The sequence below is a fragment of the Pseudopodoces humilis genome, chromosome 3 (assembly GCF_049639895.1).
Source record: "Pseudopodoces humilis isolate 2021_Gansu_Grassland_sample_001 chromosome 3, ASM4963989v1, whole genome shotgun sequence".
Taxonomy (NCBI): domain Eukaryota; kingdom Metazoa; phylum Chordata; class Aves; order Passeriformes; family Paridae; genus Pseudopodoces; species Pseudopodoces humilis.
In genome coordinates this window covers 71,281,247-71,303,999 of record NC_142202.1, presented here as the reverse complement: position 1 = coordinate 71,303,999, position 22,753 = coordinate 71,281,247, and the positions used below count along the sequence as shown (strand labels likewise).

At 39.0% G+C, this 22,753-nt stretch overlaps 1 protein-coding gene and 1 long non-coding RNA gene across 3 annotated transcripts in view; one reads left to right on the top strand and one right to left on the bottom strand.

The window, feature by feature from the left end:
* LIN28B (lin-28 RNA binding posttranscriptional regulator B) overlaps positions 1-22,753 on the top strand; it is a 97,223-nt gene that overhangs the window by 37,287 nt on the left and 37,183 nt on the right. Inside the window, exon 4 of the mRNA XM_088052549.1 lies at positions 20,107-20,291. Within this exon, the coding sequence (XP_087908675.1) occupies positions 20,107-20,291 (185 nt within the window). The remainder of the gene's footprint in view (positions 1-20,106; positions 20,292-22,753) is intronic.
* Positions 4,255-6,996, bottom strand: LOC148184675 (uncharacterized). Of its 2 annotated transcripts, none has more exons than XR_015772209.1 (2): positions 6,940-6,996; positions 4,255-6,288 (listed from the first exon to the last, which is right to left on the bottom strand). It is a non-coding gene; the product is annotated as an uncharacterized LOC148184675 (long non-coding RNA). The 2 variants fall into 2 exon arrangements; XR_015772208.1 differs by lacking the exon at positions 6,940-6,996 and adding an exon at positions 6,521-6,721.

Below are 22,753 nucleotides of genomic sequence, written 5' to 3'. Positions count from 1 at the left end.
ATAATGCTTTTTATTTATTCCTAAGATATGACATCTCTGATCTGTGTATAAATATGCTTTTTTAGTCAGAAGTTGACCTTAACTTAGTGTTTTGTAATAATGATATTTTAGAACCTTATGTTAATATATTTAACCTATTTCTTGGCATTAGTAGTCTAGGTTCCATGTTTTGTAGAATAGTCTGTCCAAATATAGAATGTAAGCAGAATGTACTTTTGTGGTAAAGTGTGCTTATTCCTGCCTAGTGAGTACATGACAAAACTCTTCAAAAGTGTTTTAGAAAGTACTTCTTGAGACAAGCATAAGAAACTTCCATTCCTCTTGTCCTTATGTCTCCAAAGTCATACCCATCTTTAGTTTGATTTACATCTTCCCTTTGACAAGATTTTAACGCTACCATTTGTTAACCTTGTCATACACCTGGACACCAGGGAATGTGTTCTGCAGTTGGTATTTCATTTCCATGTTTATCAGTCATGGTTCTCTACACACAGTGAGGAGAGGCATTCACAAGTTTTGTGAATATCTGATAACAGGATTTCCTTAATACTGTGTTCAGCGGCTTCGGGCAAGTCTTTCAAGAGAAAGGACATGTTGCTTTATTTTGCTGTTCTTGTGTGTCTGATTCTTACATGTCTGACTATGGATTCAGTTTCTTGGCAACTGATTGTCAGCTATATTAAAAAGTAGTGCAGAGATGTCTCTCAGGATCCAGAGATGAACAAGGAGCACTGCTGATCTGTCCTGATCTGAGCAGGGTACCAGTTCTTGCTTAAATTAAGGCATGGACCAGCAATATGTAATTTCTGCAAGCACGTGCCTGACCAGTAAGAGAAACCCTCCCAGTTAACAAACCAGTACTGCTCACTCTGTAGGCTTCAAGACTGCATCTAGTCATAAATAACCACGGGTCAGGAGCAGGCTGAGGCGGGTGAGGGCGATCCTCCATCATGCGAGAGGTGGCATGTTGTTCCCTGTGTTGGTTTTTTCCCCTCCCCACAGCAACTGCTGCTGCATTTAGCACGCAGAGGAGGGCATTGTCTGGTCAGCAGGCAGAGCACAGCCACCCTCTCTTTTGGGAATGGGGCAGAAGTGGAGAAAGAAAGGGTATTGCCAGATAAATGTTAAATTACGTTGTGCCACCCTGCTTCAGAACCAGGGAATGATGCCTAAGCTGTTAATTAGAGGCATGTGTGTAGCCTGAGACCGCAGAGACTCGAGATGGGTGCACATGTGTCTGCCAGCAGATGCTGGCAGGAGCCAGTGAATCAACGTGTTTGTGGTAATGGTAGCATCTCTGTAACTCGCACAGGTTCATTGATTTGTTAAAATTTATCACTGTTAATGTTCTCCTTACCTTTAAGTGTCATAATGATTGCGAAGATGGGTCTTTTTGTCCCCTTTCCAAAAGGAGTAGGACATAGTAAATTTTAGAAGATGAAAGGTACTGCCGTGGGTTGGTGAACCCACACAGGGGTTAGTCTGTACCTGGTTGAGGGCAGCTGTGCAATAGGTCTCCCCCTGTACAGGTGGGATAGAGGCATTTGACAGGAGAGTGGTGGCTTGAACTGCAGGTGAAAGTGTCCTGAGCTGTCCTGTTTAATGTGATTGAGCAAAGTTCTTGTGCCATGTGGGAGGTAACAGCAATTTGCTCAGCACACGTGCAAATGCCATGTGTGGATGCACTGACTCATGTTAATGTAATTACCTCACTGTAATTGAGTTAAGTACAATTGATTTAACAGTAGTGAAGATGAGCCCACAGTTACAGTCTAAAATGTGAGTACACATTTGATTGTCAGGTTTACTGTTTCTTGCAGGAGGTTGAAGTTTTTCTTCATAGTACAGTGAATGAAGAATATGCTTAACTTTAGCCCCATCCAGTCTGAGTGGAACTTAGGATGGTAGTTTTTGTTTTCTTGCATGTGTTTTCCAAATACTGTTTGAGCTATCAGTAATACACCTTTTGCAGAGCAGGAGGAATCAGCACAGTGTGCTCAGCACCTTTCTGTAGGCTGGGTTCTGATGCTAAAGTAGAATGTCTTTTCTTGTCACTTAATTGCTTTTTGCGGGATCTCATGGCAATAATTTTTAAAGCCCTGTGGTTCACTGCTCCACAAACTTGATCTTTTCTCAGAAATGTTTTTCATTCTTGCTTTATATTAGCTCCTAGCTGCTAAGAAGCTCAACTATTTACTCAGACTTAATCCAACAGTACTTGCCATCTCTAGTTCAGTATGTCAGCACTTACTAATCCATGATTTTAGAGGCAATAGAAGTGTGAAGATGACATGAGAAAGGGGTTGAAAAAAAATTAGTGTCTTGATTGGCTCATCAGTTACTGAGCTTACCAGATCTTAATTGTATACATTTGGTATATATGTTAGTACAAATTTACTTCCCAGTGAAGTACAAAGTAAACTTTGAATTTTATTTTTTTTAGAGGTCATTAACTGGTCGTTGTAATTATTGATAGAAATGCTTTGTGACAAATTCCAAATTTTTCATGAAGAGTTCATCTGTGTCACTCTGAGTTCTGACCACAGTGTTCTGAAACTGCTTTTAATTGCTAAACTTTATTTATCTTTTAAAGCTAAATTTAACTGATGCTCTTAGGGTCTGATTTGACATAGTTTAGCACATTTAGATTTGGTGCATCAGAAGGAGCAGTCTTACTTTCTTTGCTCTTTCTGTGCTAGCCCAGGCTCCAGCATCAAGCAGTTCAGCAAGCTAAACCTGTTTTAAAAACCAAACATACACAAACCCACTCTTTTTTATTTTTACTTTTTTTAATTAAATTTGTGTGGACACTGCTCCCTAAATTAGTGATGACTCAGATGATTGCCAAACCTGGTACAGAGGGTGGAGGAAAGAATCTGCATCTCCAGCAGGGAAGAGCAGAAGGGAGCTTCTTTTTCCTGACAAGGTCATTGTTTAAATTTAAAATTATGTTAATGAGTTTATATCATTTTAGTTGTGTTGTCACTTCAGAAATAGTTTCTGAAAACAGGATATTCTGGAAACAGGATACTCTATGTATCTACACATTGATACCCATATCCCTGTCTTTGTCTACACCTACTGACGGATTTTCTAAGATATTATAGATTCAGGCTGCTGTTTAAAGAGCCAACTATTTTTATTTTATGATCAGTTCATTTGCAATGGGTTGGTTGGTTTGTTTTTAAGAACCAAAATGTCATATTTGGCAAAAAAAAAACTTGCCTGGATAGCTTCTTGTATTAACTGTAATGGAGCAGAAAAATATCAGGGACAAACCCACAATATTCCATTCAGTTGTGATTACAGGTTGTTACAGCATAAAATACAGTTAATATATCTTATAAATCTAAGCACATTATTAAGCATACTACTGTTTCTTTATTAGAAATTCCAGTAAAGCCCTGAAGTTGAAGCATGTTAAGGAAGCTAAAAATTGTCTTGGTGTTTAGATGTTTGAGTCAGAAGGTTTCTAAGACTTGGGAGTAAACTGTATCAGAAATGATGCAGTGCTACTATTTGATGTAGAAAAAAACAGAGTAGGTGCAGCAATATTGGGTCATTAATAACACATTCTGGTTGGTGAGAGTTTTTCAGATTTCAGAAAAACACCATTGATGGCCATCTAGTTTACAGAATAGTTTGCATTCTGAGATTTGGTGAGTGAAGCTCCTGTTGGCTCTTCAGAGTTTTATCCTGGTTTGGAGCATGGAGCCATTTTGACCAGCCAAAAAAGATACCTTTTTCTATTAATTTAAGGACTCAGATAGTTGTTCAAACACCATTAACTGGAATTGAGATTAAGCCCTGTGTGAATCTCTGTGTAAACCAATGTTTCTGTCTTTACGTCCTACTGGGGCATGAAGGCAGAAAACCAAAGGCACCAGTGCAAGGAGAGGGACTCTGTTGAAATAAACTAGTGACATTTGAAGTGCAAGCAATCCAGACCTCCAGCAGGCAAGCTTTGGGCTCTGTATTTACAGAAACTTTTAACAATACTTTAAAGCCTGTCCCTTCAACAAAATTTTTGCTCCCTAAACAGGGAAGCATCATGTGTTAGCGAGCACTGAGGCAGGCTGCATTGGTAATCTGGTCACCCTCTCCCAGGCTGAATCCATGACCCAGCTGCTTCCTGGCCCCGAATCCTGTCTCTTGTAAGAGGATCCTGTGATGTTTCTGCTCAGCAAGTGCAACTGGGCTCATAACTGCCATTTTTCCCTTAAGAACAGTGATGTGTTAATCAGTGACCAGAAATGACCTTCAAACAGAAGTATATTTTTAATAGAACTAAAAGCAACAGAGGGAAAAGCATCTTAAAATCACAAGCCACAGAGCATGTGACTTGGCAGGGCAGTGCTCTGTAATTTCCTGGGCTAAGTAACACCCATTTTCTCTAGCTGGCTGCAATGGAACCTCGTTGGGTCAGTCCATCTTTCTAGTTTCTGAGCAGGGACCCTGTCCTATCATTTGAGAATGACCGTTCTCCTTCTTCAGTGTTAGTTTTTACTTTTTCCAACTACAAGATCCATGTTACTTTATTCAGGATCCTAGGATTTATCCCAGTTGTTGCATGTTGCTTTGCTAGGCTGTTCTTAGGAGAACACTGCTGGAGAGCTCTGTCACTGTCCTGGCCATGTGCTTAATTGACTGATCATACATACATAGCCAGTTCTGTGTCCTTTTCACCAGACAACAAATGGCTTTGCTACTGGTTTTGATTTTATATGTGATAAGCCTTCATTCTCTATCGTATCAGGCAATGAGAAATGGATAGGATAAGAGTGTTATTTCCCAGGAGAGATACCTGTGTTTTAACTATCTGTCAGTACATTCACAGTATGTTTTCTTTGACAAGAAAGAAAAGTTTTTAGATGCTCGTTTTCCTTCTGTGCCCTCTGGAAAACAGGTCAGCAAGATTTTTAGTTTTTGAAAGCTGCATCGATGGGAAAGCAGTCAATCCCCATATTTACTCTCTAAGAAGGCTTCTCTTTCACATTAGGTTATGTGTCATTTGAGAAAAAATTCCTGGTCTTAAAGCTGTGCTGTGATATCACTTTGATTTTTACTTCTTAAATTCTCTTCTAAACAGCTGAATTGAAAATACAAATATTTTACTGATATGGGACTAATTCTTGTATCTTCAGGTATTCCTAGTTTTAGTTGCTTACTAGAGAGAAACCTGAGGTCCTGAGTCTGTGAGAATCATGTGTCTTCCAGCTCTACATCAGTTTTTACAGTCTCTTCTCTATGTATTTAAGCGTCTTAACTGCCAGGACCTGCCCTTCTCTCACTTTAAAGTTTCCTATATTTGTTGTTAGCTTCAGGGGCTTATTTCTCGGAAAATACTTGAGTATTCAGTTAAAGTATTCAGTTTAATTTTTTGTAGTCTCGACTTTATGTTTTCTTATAAACTTTTTTTATTTTTCAATTTCTTATCTCAATAATATCTTGCCTGACTATATAACAGACGTTTATGCACCGGGATACTCTGAAAAATATTCCCATGTTTACAGAACAAAGCCAGCCATAAGAAATGCCAGGTGCTATACAAACTGCAGAAACCTGACAGGTGACTAATCATGAACATAATCTTATGATTTCCTTGCTTTCTTAAAATAACTATTCACATGAAATAGCAGTCAATCACACCTAAGTGGTCAGGGATGTGCAAAAGTACCATGTAGCTATGAAGAACAAAAGCTGGTTTGCTAATTTGTTCTTAAAATATGTTGACTTGAACTGTTTAGGAAAGTGAGATAAATTATGTCAGATTGGTTTCAAAATTAGTCACTATCCTAAGTTTTGTGTTGTTTTGCTTGTTTGGTTTGGGTTGTTCCTCCTCTGTCTCTGTCCATGAGGACATTTTGCTCATGAGTAGAGTGGCTTATGAAGCCTACACAGTCCTGTAGCCCATGATACTTACTGTTCTTGGAGGAGGTGGTTGTTGGTCTGTGTGTGGCTCCTTTTCTGTTTTCTGCTAGTTTTTTTTTTGTCAGGGTGTGGAAACATATTCTAAGTACACTTCATGCCCATGGTGTCCTGACCAGCTGTGCTGTGTCACAGGTGCCTGTGGGTACTGCACAGCCTGCCAGCTCTTCACGCGGTACTTCATGCAGCCTTGCATCCACTCTTGGAGAATCACTCTGTTCTCTGACACGGAAGAGGTGTAGTACACTGCTCTGTCATCTTCTTCCTGCTGTGTAAGGTGGTTGTCAGCTTCTGGAATTAATGCAGTACTTCTTTGTGGATACAGACATTAGTAATGTATTTTTTCAGCCTTCAAAACACCTAAAAAGCAGATTTATCAGGTTAAATTTGTCAGCATAGTGAACAGAATTGCAGTATGTTATCATTTACTAATTAATTAATTTTTGCAACAGCTGTATCACAGAATATTTTCTTAGACTGTGCCTGTCTAATTAGATACATTTATTATATTATCCAGACTTGCTGAAACATTTTTCCAGAGGAGATCATAGCATTACATTGATATCTTGTTTTTGGTTAATTAAATTCTTACCTGCTTATCTGTTTATACCTTTTGTCCTTTATGAGTTCTATTAGAGAAAAGGAGACTATGTTGTTCATGTTCCCATCTGGCCAAGGCAGGCAGGTCTGCTCACCAGCTTATTCCTTTGCACCTCTCTACAACCCCGTGGCTCTCAGGCCTCCTGTCCCACTGCAGGGGGGACCTACAGTCAGAATCTGTATTTCCTCCCTCTTACTGCATGGAGCCTGGATGAGCCAACAACTGTTGGATCCCGATCATCCCCATTCTTACCTGTAGCAGCTTTGAGTTCCCCCCCTCCCCCCCCTCCAAAGGTGGAGATAGCATTTAACTGATGGGCAAAATCTGACTGGGGTTAAAATCTGTGTTCTTCAGCTAGCCACACCTGGTGGATATAGAGCACAGCTATTTCACATAACATTTTCACCTACCATCCTTTACCAAAGCCTGAGTCATTCCCACACACAGGTGATTGTGCCTGATTTACTTCCCTGCATCTTCACAGCTATTTATATCTGAGAGTCAAAGGCTGCACAAATGGATGTTGGCCCATGCTCAGGTGAATCTACTGGTAATCATTAGAGTTAATTTAACGAGTGCTTGCACACTTGGTCAGAAGTCTTCCTTCTCCTGTAGCTTTCATCCTGATCCTCCTTGCTTCCTTTCCCAATGGATACCTCTGTGGGAGCTGCTGCTGTAAGAACTGCTGGGCACGTGCACAGGTATAGGATCTGCCTGGATTTTAAAAAAGCCTTTGTGGTTCAGTACTGCAACAATGCTGTTCTGCCACAGCGTAGTATGCACAAGAGACATCTACAGAACTCAAGTTACTGACAAGTCATGTTTTCTGCCAGCAGGAACTTCCTAGCTAACATTTATTATACTTTGTAATGGACACTTTGTGTGGCCTAGTGTTTAATTTCATTGCTGTTTGATTGATGTTCTATTTGATGAATCTAGGCTATGCAGTTGGCTTTAAATGACATGTGTGTTTTCACATGCTCATACACATGTATCTGAGCTGTGATAATGGACTACTGAGTTTGTACAATCAAGGAGGAACACATAGATGATACTGAAGCTGAAGTCACACACCTAACAAGTCTAACTCTTGTTTATTTCTCTGACTTTAATTTGTACTCACTTGATTTTTATGGTCACCACTACCTGCCCCCTTCCATTCCATCATGTGTTGTGCTTTCCAGCTACAAATGGCTACATCTTACATAGTGGCTAGAAAATAAATGTTATGTGGTCATATGTCACTGAAAGGAGTCTAGAAAAAGAAACAATACACAGAATTTATTGTTTCCCACAACTCAGCTGGGTTTCTTTCATTATAGTTACTGTGAGATGTAGCTCTGATTTTAGCCTTTGGAACTTTTTTCTTTCAGTCTAAGAAAAAATGAAGCCTGGAATTTGTTTACTTCCAGTATTAAAAGTAAGCAGGTCAGGGGGCAGGCCACTTTTATTGGACCTGTAAAGGATTAATTTAAATGATAGAGATTTCAGGCTGCATTTTTCTTATTAAGGATTTCAGTTTTTTGGGGGTAGTGAGCTGTTGGTGTAGGTAGGAAAGGGGAGCGCTGGAAGCTTTCATTGATGTTGTGGCTGTCTGTGAGAGCGGACCATCGCACTAATGCTGCAAAAAGACTGAATGGAAACATAAATATGTTGTAGTGAAAAATATTCAATTTGTATAGTTCTAGTTTTTATCACATATGGAATGTAATGTTATCAGGGAAAAAAGTCTTCAGCCAGCACTAGGAGGAATAATGTAATTATGACTGATTAAATCTTGCCACAGATGGGTACAATAATTCCTTAGAAATGAAGAAAATGTAAATACTGCAAAGCCTGGTCTCGTGATCCCTTGGCCTGGAAAGGATATCTGGAAGAGAATATACTCAATCATTGTTTGTGCTCCCTTTATCAGCTAGGATCTGTGCCTCTGACAGGCAGGGGAAACCGGAGTGTGCCATGCATGCCACCAGTGCCCTGTGAAACAACAGGCTTCTAGTATTGAAAGAAGAACAGATGTTGGAAGGATGTTACTAGGTGAGGTAGACAAACCATAAATGTGTGTTTGGAAGGATTTCTCTTATGGATTGCTTGCCTTACAACTGCATCAGAACTAGTCATCTGACTGGGTTTCATAATGAGATGCGTCTGGCGTGTCTGAGGTGTAATCAACCCACAAGGCAAACACATTCAGAATTAGCAGGCTGATACTTCTGGGTCTGCTCTCCTCCATGAGTGTTGATGGGAGCTGTGTCAGCACATTGCAAGAGGAAGATCTTGTCCTTAAGGAACCCCTTTGTGTCTTCCTGCTGCAGCTGGTCTGAGCCTCTTTCAGGATGCCTTGGAAAACATTTACATTCTTTGCCCCAGAGCATGCTAAAGTTAGGTCATAAAAATGACAGATTCAATAATGGAGTCTTAAATAATATTTAAGTAGTCTCGTAGTCTCTGCAATCTGAGCCGAAGCAAACATTATTGTAATTTGATTGATGCAGTTGTATGCATGATGTTCCAATTACTTCCTACCTAAATAAACATAATCATAACTATAGCAACGAAACAGTATTTTAAAAGTAAAGTTTTTCAAGCATTTCTTAGTACCTCTCCAATACCTGTGCTAGCATTAAACAATTTATCTTTTAGAACTCAAATCCTTAGTCCTGTTCCATAAAAGTCTCTTTAATCTGCCTTCCATTTACTTGAGAAGGATTTTGCCTTAAATGCTGTTTTCTCATTTTTATCACTGTAAATTCAGAGGTGTTTCATTGAAACACAGACTGTTTTTTGTTACAGAATATAGGTTTGATAACAGCAGTGGCTCCAAACCAACAATTTCTGTCAGTTTTTAAAATGCAGCTGTTTAGGGAGCTAGATCACAGTAAAGTTAAAAATTAAATAAATATTCTCCCAAATACTAAGTTAAAAGTGCTGCTAAGTTCACGTTACTTTTTTGAATCCTCAATGCTATCTCCTCCCACTCCTGTGTATTTCTAAAAAATAGTTTAAGTCAGCCACTCATTTCCTGTTACATCCAGTTAGACATTTATTACTAGTTTCACTGCGATCTAGTACCTTGATTGTCATCTATTTAGATCATCTGCCACTCCCTTCCCTTAAAAAAATGTGATTAATGTTTGAAGTATAAAATAACCTTGTACTTGTTCTTCATCCAAACCAAAAGGGTTCTTTTGTTCAGGTAGCTGAATACCTAATAGTTATCTGTAGTTCTGATAAAATTGTATCAAACGAAAATATAGCTGCCTATAAGTTGGTAGAACTGATGTCACACTGGATTATTTACTTTAAAAAAAACTAAAAATTGAGTAAATGTGTGTAATCTGCTGTACAAGAACAGCTAAGGAAGCCATAATTAAGGAGTCATAGAAGTATTAGGGACCTTGAATCATAAGTGAGGAATTGTTAATACAGTATAAATATTGTTAATTTTGCTTTTATTGTAAAGGGAAAGGGGTTTTCATTTTACAGTACAGAAAATGTTGTGAAAAGAACTAAATATCCCCAATAAAAATTACAGCCTATTTATTGCTTGTTTTATAAGCAACAACATTTGAACGCCACCAGTCTTGTCAGATATTCTTGTTTTATTCTTGTGTGCGTGGTGACTTTGACTTTAGTAAATAAGTATTCTATGCAGTATTTTGTGTGTTTTGCTTGTATACTGGCATATTAAGTAAATGGAACTAAAAAATACTTGGTAAATACAGGTTCTGACCTCTAAATGGTTTAGCAGCATTGAGATATTGCCTGTGGATGGTGTCTTTTGTGTAGGATCTTGCACAGTGCAACGTGAGTCCTTGGTGGAAAGCAAGGACACCTGTACCATAAAAGTAAAAACTATATTTGCCCAAAAGCTGATGAATAGTTCAAGAGAGGTGTCTGTTTACAAGAGGATGGATTTTTATCTTGCAATTGTTTCGGGCATGGTTACTCTCAGTTGGCTAAAATACCATGCATGTTCACTTTCTCACTCCCGGGCTATAAGGAGCTTTTAAGCAGACAGCATTTTTGTCTGAAGAATTAGAAGAGTCATTGAAGCATAGAGGAGCTTTGCACTAAAGCAGCTGATGGTAGTTTTCAGAAAACATTCTTTGCAGCATGATCTCAGGTTTCTGAGGTGAAGTTGCAGTCACGGTGCTGTGATGGGCTGGCAGTTCTCAGACCAGGGCCTGGGGAGGGTGGAAGTGATATGAGGACAGTTTTTCAGGCTTCAGCCCATAGGTAGCTGGGGAGGAGGAGAAAAAAAGGAGGTAGGGGCAGGGGTGGACTGCCAGCATGGCCCAAGTCAGAACTGGCCTGTAAACATTCATTCTGCTCCCAGTACTTGACTGGGAGGAGAGGACAGTTGGTTTGTCTGAGGCTTTGAGAACCTGTAGATTCTGTAACTATCCACCACTTCTTTTTCACAGCTTTGTTTTGGGTTCAGTCCTCAGCCAGACCATTGCCCTAGCCCATTCCTTGTAAGATACAAGCCTTGTTTTTTTGGCATTACCCAGCCCTTCTACCATCCTGTCCCTGGCCTGTTGAGAAAGTCCAGTTGCTACATTCCATGAGGATCCAACAACCATCCACTCTTACCTCCATCCTTACCACCCTAGAGTCCTACCTCAGTTTACTGCTCACAAGTAAGATTCTTTTTGTCCTGGTTATTGGCCTGTATCTACAAACATAACCCTGCTACCCTTGCCCTAATCTGTTTATCTTTTGGACTGCAGGGTTATTGGTGGCTACCTGCTATGCTACGCTTCAGGAAGAAGGAGGCAGGACAGGATAATTGGGATATGTTTTGCCATGAGAATAGGGTGAGATGAACAGGTTCAGGTCTCTGTATGTATGCCAGTTTGCTGATTCATTTATTTAAAATGCAGGGGTTTTTTAGGGTCAACCTGTGGCTCCTGTAGCTGCCCACAGTGTTAGCCATTCTTCTGTTTTCCAGTGAAGTGTGAACCACTTAATTTTCACATCTGAGGGATTACAAAAACGTGGACCAACCTTTTTGAATTCTCAAAACCTCAGAATTTCCTGGTACTATGTTGCAGCTTTATGGTTTAAAAGTAAAGAATGGCTTTCTCAGAGATGGATGTTCAGGGTCTATGGGAAGAAAACATGACTCTCAGGCCACTTTTGTGCAGGGAAGGGAAAGGTGCATGTGCAGAAAGACATCCTGCTACATCTGAATTAGCAGATCACAATCTGGGCCTAATTTATTTTTAATTATATGCAGTGTCTTGAGATGGTGGGAGGTGGTGAGGGAGGTGGATTAGAAACCTTTATATAGCTTAAACATCTCTTGACACAGGGGCTTGTCATTCTCGTGCGTGGGGGTGTAGAGAGGAGCACAGAAATGAAGCTCACAGACATCGTAGGGCAGGCATGGAAAACAGAGGTGCTGCAGTTGTTTCTGAAAACATGGTTAACGACACCAGAGAGGTGTAGTATATCTGGAGGAAACTGTGGTTTAGGTGACATAACTCTACCATTGAGTCTCTGCTTTGTACCAGAGTACATTTTCAGTGCTGGAAAAATGCAGCAGACTGTGAGGTGTACATTGCGCCTTCCTGTGCTTTTGATTTCCTCCTCTGTGGAATGATGTACGTTGAAGCTGGCAAATTTTTAGATCTGCTAGAAGATAATTGTCTTTCAGTATATCCAGCATGCTTTTTAAAATGAGTGAAGCATAGCCATGCTGCGTTCTGTCCTTACCATTAAACTTACAGGAACGATACCTGACAGGAGACAGCTTAGCCAAATCCATCTTGCAGGTTTCACTGCAGTTGTATCCATTCTGAAAGAAATGAGAGAAGAGGACTTGGTGGAATTTATGGATTTTTCGGTGGCCCACTCTGTTTTTGTCGGGGGTTTTTTTGTGGTTTTTTTTGTTTGTTTGTTTTTTTGGTTTTTTTTTTACCCCCAGAAGAGAACAAGAAAAGGTCTAGGATTCTGTATGATACCTCCTTCCTTCATGTAATAGATGAGCTACAGGAGTGGCTTGTTTTGACCTCTGCCTTGTGCTTTTAGTAGAGAGGAAGTTTGAAAAACACTATGCCTAGGTGAACACTACAAACGTATGCAGCTCATGAATTTTTCAGTTTATTGCACATTGTCAGGGGAAGAGGTGCACCAAACAGTCTGATGATGATTTTCTTCCCTCTTGGGAAGTTTTCCACTTGGAAGTATCACTAAAATGGATTGAATGTCAGGATGCCTTGAAGAGTCTGGTCAGCTGGACATCAGGGCCTTGTATCCTGGAAGAATAAAAAATTGGAGGGGGGGGTGGGGGGTGGGAGCAAGAGCCTTATCCTAATGAAAATAGAGAGAGGATAATCAGCCCTGTTTATTGATTGCATAAAAGGTCATGTTTGTTTGTTCCTAATCTTTGTAGAAAAGAGCCTTTGGGTTTCTGCAAAACTTCGTTACAGCAGAGTATTTGGAGCAGAGAATGAGGTGGTTTCAGCTGCACGAAGGGACTGCACTTGCCTGAGGGTGGGGTGGCTCAGTGGTGAGTGAAGGAAGGAAAGGGCCCCCATTCTGGGGTGTCTGTGGGGCTCCCAAAAGCGGTACAGTCGGCTGGTAGCAAGGGAACACTTGTGGGGATGGAGCTTGGAGGTGTTTGACCATCATGACACCATCAAGAGAAGAAGATGCTTCTTCTGATGAGGGTCTGGGATTAATTGAAATTAAACTAGGGTCTGGGATTAATTTAAATTAAACTATCTGAGATTAATAGTGTAGTTTCAGGAGATCACTGAGGCAATGCAAGTGTTGGCAAGGTGCTGCACAGGACAGCCTTACCTGCCATGGCTGCATATTCACGAGGCTTCTTTTGAGGTTTACTGGTGGGTTTTTTGACTGCATAGAACTGATTCAGGGAGCAGAAACAAAGCAGAAATCTGGCATTGCCAAGAAGAGCAAAACCCTTTTTTTCCTGAGTCTATGTGAGGCTTTGGTGGGAAAAGAGGAACTTCCCTTTAGAAACTGACTGAAGTGAGTCAGTTCTCTCTTGTGACTGTGTGACTGATGAGAAAATACTTAAACTAAGAAATGAGAGAAGAGACTGGTTTGATTTTTATGCCTTGTGTTAAAGCACAGAACAAGGAAAACTGGGTAAATGAGAATTGCATATGCAGTAAATGGTCTGTGCAAAGGAGAAAAGGGTGTAAATTACTAGCAGAACACTCATTGTGTAGGTGCTACATGAACAAAGAATATACTAACTATAGCAAGAAAAGAGGGCTATGTTAGGGAGGAAAAGCAAGAGATATGTTTAGTATCCAGGTTCTTATTTCTGTTACACAAAATCGAACAGCCACTGCTGAATGCTGAACCAGATACAGAGACAGTGAGAACATGGTCAAATAGCATTCATGGCCTGAACACAAATACTTAAAATTATGCAGAAAACTGATAAGGTTTTGTCAGTGAAGTTGGCACCTTGGAAACAAGGGGTAGCATGGACACAGTAGAATCTATTTGGCCAGAATCACTTTGTGAAGGAGTTATGAGAGATTCATTGTAGATCTCTAGCTTAGACTTATATACAGACAACATGTCTAATACTACGATATAGTGATGTGTTTTTCCTGTAAACAACTGTCAATAGTTTTCTTACCAAAAGAGTAATTCAGAATAGAAGTTGTGTTATTTTGGGCTTGAAAGGAATTGCTGACCTTTAAACAGAAAACATGATTGTTTAAAAAAATGAAGATAAAACATGAACTGTGTTTACTTGGTTTAAGTTAAATGAGGTGACAAAAAGTTGGGTTTTTTTTTTTTTAAGATGAACATATGCTAAATTTAAGAGAACTGTTTAGTAAAGATAGATGAGCTGAAATACTGGAGACTTAAATAGAGAAAAGGTTTAACTTGAATCCCAAGTAAAGGAAAAGGAGAATTATGGCAAATTACCTCATCATGATAGCAGAGACCCTTTTCTTGGGAGGGATATTGGGTTGAGAAGAGGTAATGCAAAAAAGGAATAGAATATCGAAAGATATCACTTCTTGGAAGTTGCAATGGAACAAGAACTGAAAGTATTAAGCTGAGTTAGAATTAATTTAAAATTCTTTAAAGTTAAAGCAGTTAATAGAAGTTTCTTTAGATACATAAACTGAGAAGGAAGAAATCCTTCTGTTGTATGGGGTGGGAGGTTTTGAATTAGAGAGAGCCTTTTGTTCAAAAGTTAAATAAATACCTTTGTACACTTCTCAGTAAGAAAAATAACAGTGTGGGGACAGCGACAGGATGATGAATGGAAACGAGGTTATGAACATGACTACGGTCATGGTGGAAATTCAAGACAGAAACAAATTCCAAGTAAATAAAGGTGTGAAATTGCAGTGTACCAGCTGCATGTGGTTACTGCCTATGTACCAGTTCTTTCCCTACTGTAAAGTTACTTGCACTAGCTTTCTCATAAATGTTTTATACATGTGATGTACATGGCTCTCTTAGAGCTGAAGTGCAAATCTTTGAGAAATGGTGTTTTGTATCTTTTTTAAAGTTACTTTATATTATGTTAAGCTTTAAAAAAAAATCCCTGTAATGTTGTAGAGTTTGCTTTTTTACATAAAATATTAAGGAGAACATTCTCATCTCAAGAAGTTGCTGTTTCCACTGTGTATGGCCTGGAGCTCGTTGAACTTTTCTGTGAATAGATTTAGCTCACTGGAAAAACAAAAATCTATCTCTGTTTCCTCTTCCTCTCATCCTCCCCCCTTCTTTTTAAACTGAGTTTGTTTCCTGTCAGATTAGAGAGTTAAATTGGCTTATGCAGAGGACCAAAAGAAGTGCCAGATTGGGTGCAAGATAAGCGTCTAGGAGCAGGAACAAACCCCTTGAGGGTCAGCAGGAGCAGTGTTGAGGTGTTTTGCAAGTGCCTAGTGTCTTCAAATCCTGTGTTAGTGCAGCAGAGCTGCACATTGCCCTTGGAGGGGCTGTTGTTCAGGGTAGTGAATTTTTTGTTTGCTTTAGTATTCTGCCTGCAAAAATACATCGTCTTCACAAACCTCCTATAATGAACTTTTAGTCAACAGCAAAAGTCCTTATAGCAGGACTTGTATCATGCAACTGATACTAATCTGCATGGGTTTTGACCTAATGCAGGGAAGAGCACTACTATGCATCCAGTGTAAGTTGTTTTACTTCTGGGTCCTCTCACCGAGTACCCTTGCTTTACTCAATGGTTGATGGCTCTTGATGAAACTGTACGAGGTTTTGAAGAGATTTTCTTACAATCTTTATTATGGTTGAGCTTTAGAAAATGCTTTCCTTCATGCCTGGATTTAATTGTAGAGAATTTTGGAGGAAAAACAGTTTTCTTACTTTGGGAAACTCGCCATACTGGTGGCGTCTGGTCATTGTACTAAGCAATCAATCAATCACTAGATAAAAAGGGGCAGAAATGAGAGATACAGAAAATAAATGAGGTAAGCAGAATGCCACCAAATAACTTTTCCCCCTTGTCCCTCTAAAGTATTTAATGTCTGCAACAGCAGTTGTTCACAGCCCTGACTAGAAATGGCAAAGTTGTGACGAGGCACTTCCCACACTTATTAAAAGCAATGCACACATATCTGAGGCAATCGGGCCCCTGTAATGATCCTTAATTCCAAACTTCCTTTCTTTTGTAGAGCCTGGTGAAAGCTGTAAGCACTCCCTGACACTGCCCAGGAATTGGTGCATTTCTTTGGGGACCATTTTGCTAATACAGTTTATACTTGTTGAGTTTTGATTTTGGTTTTGCAGTAGGAAATGCTTTTCACAAACTTGTGATCATGAAGTTTTCTATTCATACTTGTTGTTGCCAACATTACTACAAGATTGACAGCATTTTGGACCAAGCCGTTGCTTGTAACAGAGATGTGTGAGATTTTACATTAGGATATCTATTTTAAAAAAAAACCAAAAACAAAACAAAAATAAACAAATAACCAAAAAACCCAAACACAAGAAACCCACCATAAGTGGTCCTGTCAAATTAAAAAAGAGAAAAAAAAACAAACTGCACTCTGAAACCACTGTAGTGACTGCTGTTAAAAATAACAGTAAAGTCTCTGACAGCTGAAAGAGAGAAAGGAGGAAAAGCATGTTGCTTTTAAGTTTTTCTCTTTGTTTGTTGGCAGTGTGCCCATACACCCCATTCAGGGCTCTAGAAATGGTTCAGTGACTTGAAACTCTGGCTGCTTTTAATTGTGTCAGTTTTATTTGTTTAAGTAATGTGAGGAAAATACTGAACTAAGTCTCTTAACATTAAATTATCAACTTTACAGACATTTTTTGTCCAACTCTTTAGACAAGTTAAGAGGGATTCAGGTTTTAGATTTGTTTTGCTGGTTTCCAAATGCCATTTTTCCACAATGGCTTTGAATTGTTGCTGCACCCTCAGAGAATCTCACCATGAGCTGTACATTTGCACAGTAAGTCAGCACCAAATCCATCTTAACATTGAAAAGCTGTTGAGATCTATTCAAGGAGAGAACTGTGCAAGTCATTTGAAGTGGGAATTTTTTGACATTTTTTGTTGTTAAAAGTGCTCAAAAAAAACATGCAAAAAATGTACACCTGCATAACGTGATTAATGAAAGCATGATTGTTGCTGCACTTAGGCTTTTAAATATGTTTAAAAATCTCTTGTAAATAGGGTGCTTTGTTTAGAAACCAAGTTCTGTTGTTAACAGTGAAATGAGAGAAATAAAAGCATTCTGGAATACTAATAATGCCCTGCTTTAAGTTATGTTTTAAGCAAGTATTTATTTTGAGGTAAAGTAGAAGACAATGTTATATATATCAACATTTTTTAGCATTTTTTAATAATGATGAAACTCAGGAAAAAATGCATAGCTCTTACTGAAACTTAACTGTATCTTCATTAAGTTGTGATTAAACAAGTAGACAAGCATCCATGCTGTGTTCAGTATTGCAGGAAAAAAGGGCTTATGCCTTTGAGGTTCCCTGGTTATTAGCACCCATCTGTGTTGTACTGATTGTCTAGTTTTGGAACATTCAACTGTGTGCTCATTTTGAGACAGAATACACCTTATTCAGTTCTTTCATCAAGATTTCCCTGGTGGCCACTGAATACTGAAGAGATGTGGATGGACCTAGAGAAGGACTCATGCCACAGACAGTGTCTGTTGTTTCCTTTGAGGGGTGGCAGAGTCTTCTTTTGGTGTATTCTGAACTTGGATGTTTCATCATTGTGACAAAGATCCCCTTATTGCTATGCAGGCTTTTCAAAGTGGAGGGCTTGCTTGAAATTATACTGCCTTCCTGAGTGGTTTGTTTCATTGGTTTGTGTACAATTACTGTCCTCCAGTTGCATTAGTAACAATATTTGCATATTTATTTTTTCATGCCTTAAATTTTCAATTTTTAAAAAAATCCAAGGTTATGATTTAGGGAACAGATATTATATATTTCTTCTTTCCTTTGTTACACAGTCCTCCCATGCTATTCCCCCCACCTTTTAAATATTGCTCAACCTTCAGCCTATAAAATCAGCAATTTGTCTCCTGTTTCACACTTACATTTGTGTGGGAGAGCCAAGCCTACTAGAACTGCACAACTGGATAAGCAAAGCCAGCCTTTGTCCTAATGAGTGAAGATGTGTTCTTGGTTACTTTTGGCTGCTGGAAAAATTCTAAGCACCTGAGCCACTCAGAGCAGCAGTGGTAGTGTCTTGTGTTGGGTACACTGAGAACTTGGGGGTTCAGGAAGCTGAGGCATATATGCTTTCACATCATTTCCTTGAAATAAATATTCCAAATTATTTTATAATTTAGTCTATTAGTGCTGTGAAAAATAGACTTTACAGTGTCATCCCTCTTCAGAAAATCACGGAGAAGTTAAGTGACACGGGTCCCCCAAGGTAGCTCTGCTGCAGAACCAGGAGCTGTAATCCTGTTCTCCAGTCTCACCAGCACTGGGTTAGGATATCAGAATCACAGGAAAGCCTAGGTTGGAAAGCTCCTCTTGATTTCATCTGGTTGAACATCTCACTGAAGCAGAGCCTTGGATTGGGTTATTTATTCAGTGCCCTGGTAAGATGAATCTTAACTATTTCCAGCAAAGAGAACAATTACTTTGGGCTTCTCTGTTTAATTTTTTATATAGTGAGCAGTTTTTCCTTGTGCCTGAAACTAGTTTGTTCTGTAGCAACTCAGGGGGAACTGTTCCTGCCCTTGGTCCTGTTCTCTGTGCATCCTTGTGAAGAAATCGGTTCCCTGTCTGTGAGCTGACTATGAACTGTGTAGGTGTCAGTTCTTGTGCTCTGCTAAAACAGGGTCTTGGTGCTGCAGACCTCCCATGAATGGTTGCAGGGAGCCCATGTCAGGGATTGCCATCTGATTTCTACATGTTCCTAGTTGCACTTGTTGAGTAACAGATGTGAGTTGTGTGTCACTTGGCCTTCTTTGACACGTGACTGATTTGGGATGGCACCTGCAGTAAAGATTTCCTTCTTGAATCTTTGGTTCTGCCAAGTGAATGCTAGAGAATGGATTAAGAATTAGTCAGGATACACTTTTTTCTCTTTCCTCTGAGGAATCCATGAGCAAAAGGAGAAAATTTGTGTTGTAACTCTCCTGAAAGACCTCTAAATGTGTGTAAATTGAGGTATTTTGTAATATTCTCTGTGAGTCCAACTGATCTCATTCATCTACCATGTAATTTCTAAAATGAAAGTATACTGCAGCCACTTTATCTCCACCACCCCCAAAAGCCTCCCTGTCATTTAACTCAATGATCATTTTATTTAAGAGTTTGATTAATCTGATTTGTTCTGGAATGCTTACTTAATTTTACATCATATGTTTGGAATCTTGATGAAAATTTTCATTGTATCAGAATCAGTGGTAAGCTCCTGTTGACTTCAGCTTGTCCAAGATTTTTCTACTGCAGTGTAATACTAAAAAAATTATCACTATTTATTTCACTTGCTCTGATGATGAAAATTTCCTTTTCTGTGAATGAAAATACATACATAAATCATGCTAAGTAGATACAGTTTTGGTGTACACAACAGAAATTCAGCAGCTCACTAGGGATATTTGAATTGCCCATGTCAGCAGACTTTGTTCAGAGTTGCCTTCCTTGTACTTCTCATGCTTGCTGTATCTTTGATTCATTTTCAGAGCAGCAGACCCAGATACAGAGAATGCAAATTATTATAACTTTGATCATAAATTAATTTGCTCTGAAGTGAACATTTGCTCTCTTTTCAGAGATTTTCACTTCCTGAGACTTGTTAAGAATTTTTAAAGCTTTTAAGAATATAGCATTTATTCTGCTTCATCTATAGCTTTCATCATGGAAAAGGAAAATGTTATTTCAGTTTTGCTGATACTGAAAATAGGTTCTTTTTATTTGTTTAGTGTTGAATGTGGTTTTCGGTGTATCCAGGACTATAATTTGTAGTATCACCTGCTGCAGCTCACGCAGAGGAAACTGTTACTCAATGTGTGTGTTGTAGGATGGTAGATGGGGTAATTTGTCCTGTTGATTATAAATGTAAATGCTGTTTTTAAGGCAATGGTAACCAAGAATATTTTTCCTATTTACAGAGCAAGCTTTACATGGAAGGATTTAGAAGCCTAAAAGAAGGAGAACCTGTGGAATTTACTTTTAAGAAATCTTCCAAAGGCCTTGAATCAATACGGGTAACAGGCCCTGGTGGGAGCCCCTGTTTAGGAAGTGAAAGACGACCCAAAGGGAAGACAGTACAAAAAAGAAAACCAAAGGGAGATAGGTAATTACCTTACTTTGCTATTCTCCCCTTTTTTTCTTTGCAAGTTTTTCTTGAAATTATGTTTTCAGCATTTATTTGTTTGTGAAAGGAAACCCTTCTATGCAAATTTGGCTTTTACATGTAGCTTAGTAATTTAATTAAAGCTGTATCTATACAACTACATCAATCACCCACTGATTAGTTTTACTTGAGAAGGTTTTATTAAATTAGAGGGAGCCTGCAGAGGAATATAATATAATTTTGAAGATACTGCTATTAGACTGGAGAGAGAGGTCAGTCTGAATACAGGTGGAATAATGTGATGTTTAGGTGAGAACTGTGCGTGCTAAACAGACTATCATGTGCAGTGGGATTTTAAACTGCATCAGTAGTTTAATATAAAAAAATGTAGGTGCTGCAGTAAGGGTTGAGATGTATATCATTTGATTAATTATATTTTACTTACTGAACAGAGTATAAGCTGTTTCCAAAGGTTCTAATTCCTGATGGTCTGAGGAACTGTTGTAATAATACTTTACAAATTTCAGGTTAATTTTGATTGCTGCATTTCTCTCTACACGTGTGCAGCATGAGTCCTCTTCACTACAAAGCTACCTGCACCTATTTCAGCAAGAACAGCCTTCTTGCTTGAAAGCTTATTCATTTATTTAGGTGAATTCACCCTTTTTTCCTCATGCTATTGCCCAGCCCAGTAGCTATAGTGACCGAGGCCAAGGGGAATACATACTTTATGAGGATTCTAGTAAAGAGCATCTAAACAGCCAGGTTTTGCTGGCAGTATTTAACGTATGGGATGACTGAGAGGTGATGGCTCTCTTCCATTGCACATTCTGAAGCAAAGAATAGCTTAGGAAAGGTAGGGTCACCTGGAAAGGAGACGTAGCCCAGGTTTGAGATATTTGGGATCAGAAACCTTTACTAGCTACAGGTGAGCTCCACTTGTCCTGTGTTAAAAGGCTCTTTATTTTTGTCCCTCACACCTTTTTCTTTTTTAATTTTTTTTTTTAGTTAAGGACTGGAGACATGATATTTGTCCCTCTTTCACCTTCTTTGTAAAAGCTAAAGGCTGTAAACAAAATTTATTGCTGCTGTAACAGATCAGAGTCTATAACCACAACAAGGAGAGATTTTGTAAGCTGGACAAAGCTTTCTTTTCGATTGCTCTCCATATCTGGCCTTGCAGAGTCATGTTGCAAGCAATAGCTGGTTTTGGTTTTTTTTTGTTGGTTGGTTGGTTTTTGGTTTTTTTTTTGCCATAGCCTTTCAGTATTATTCTGATTTAAATTATTGTTTTTTCCATGAATTGTAATTGCTAATCTGTTTAGGGTGTTAGCATTACCACTGTTCTTGATGTCTCATACTTTGGCAGCAAATAAAGGCCACAGTCATGCTGGTGTGATCCTGTTGACCTATTTGTTGCACGTGTATATGAAGGAAGACAGTCCTTGCTTCAAAAACCTTGAAATTTAAATGATCTGGTTGTAAGCAGTCAGGGAAGACTGCATATTGAAAGAGGCAGGGATTTGAACAATCTGTAGTGCACAGGGTAGGAGATGCAGGGGGAAGCAGTACTTTCCAAGTGGATTTCATCTCATCCTAGGGAAGCATTTAAAATGTTGGGGTTGAATCTTGCCTTACTCCTCTTCAGGGACTACAAAGGGATCCTAGCTCCAATCCTGTAGATGCTTCCCTTGTAAGTCTCTAAAATGAACTCTGCTTTCAGTCATGTTTTTTCATAGCTGAAGCATAGAAAAAATTGAATAGCTATACCCTGAAAAACAGTGCGGGGGGGGGCTGATCTATGAGACAGTGTACTCTCTAATGTTCACTTGCCTTTAAAAAAAGGGGAAATTCAAAATTAATTTGAATTAATTTGAATGTGAAAATGTGGGCAAAAACATCTACCCACTTCTGTCTCAGAATTCTTACACTTAAGTCATAAGACACCAAAAAAGGCTGTAATTTGAAATGTTTGAAGTAGCATTGACATTATCACTCAGTGAGAAGCAGTGCCTTTGCTTGAAGAAAAATTAGTTTTGAACGCCTAGTCAATAAAAAAGGTGCACCTCCAACATGTCTAGTGAAAAGTTTCTTGAAGATTGCTGTACTGTGAGAACTGCCTCCATTTATGAAAGCTAATTCCAACTTCTCATGTTCATCTCTTTTTATATTACCAGTATAAGAGTGTGAGAGCCCAGCCTCAGTGAATCTTTTTGTCTGGATCCCATTTGAATAGATTCTGTTACTCTAATTACTGAGAGGAGTTAGAGATAGCAAAGATGGGGAGAAGAAAAGGGAAAAGAGCAATATGTGCAATAGGAAGGAAAAAGAAGTCATGACCCTGAAGTTACCAATATTGGTGAATTTTGTGAGGCTTCCATGGTAGACTCAGGGTCCCTGTAATTTGCAGTACTGTTGCTGTGTGGACCTTGCTAGATAATATTTCCCCTTTGGCATTACTG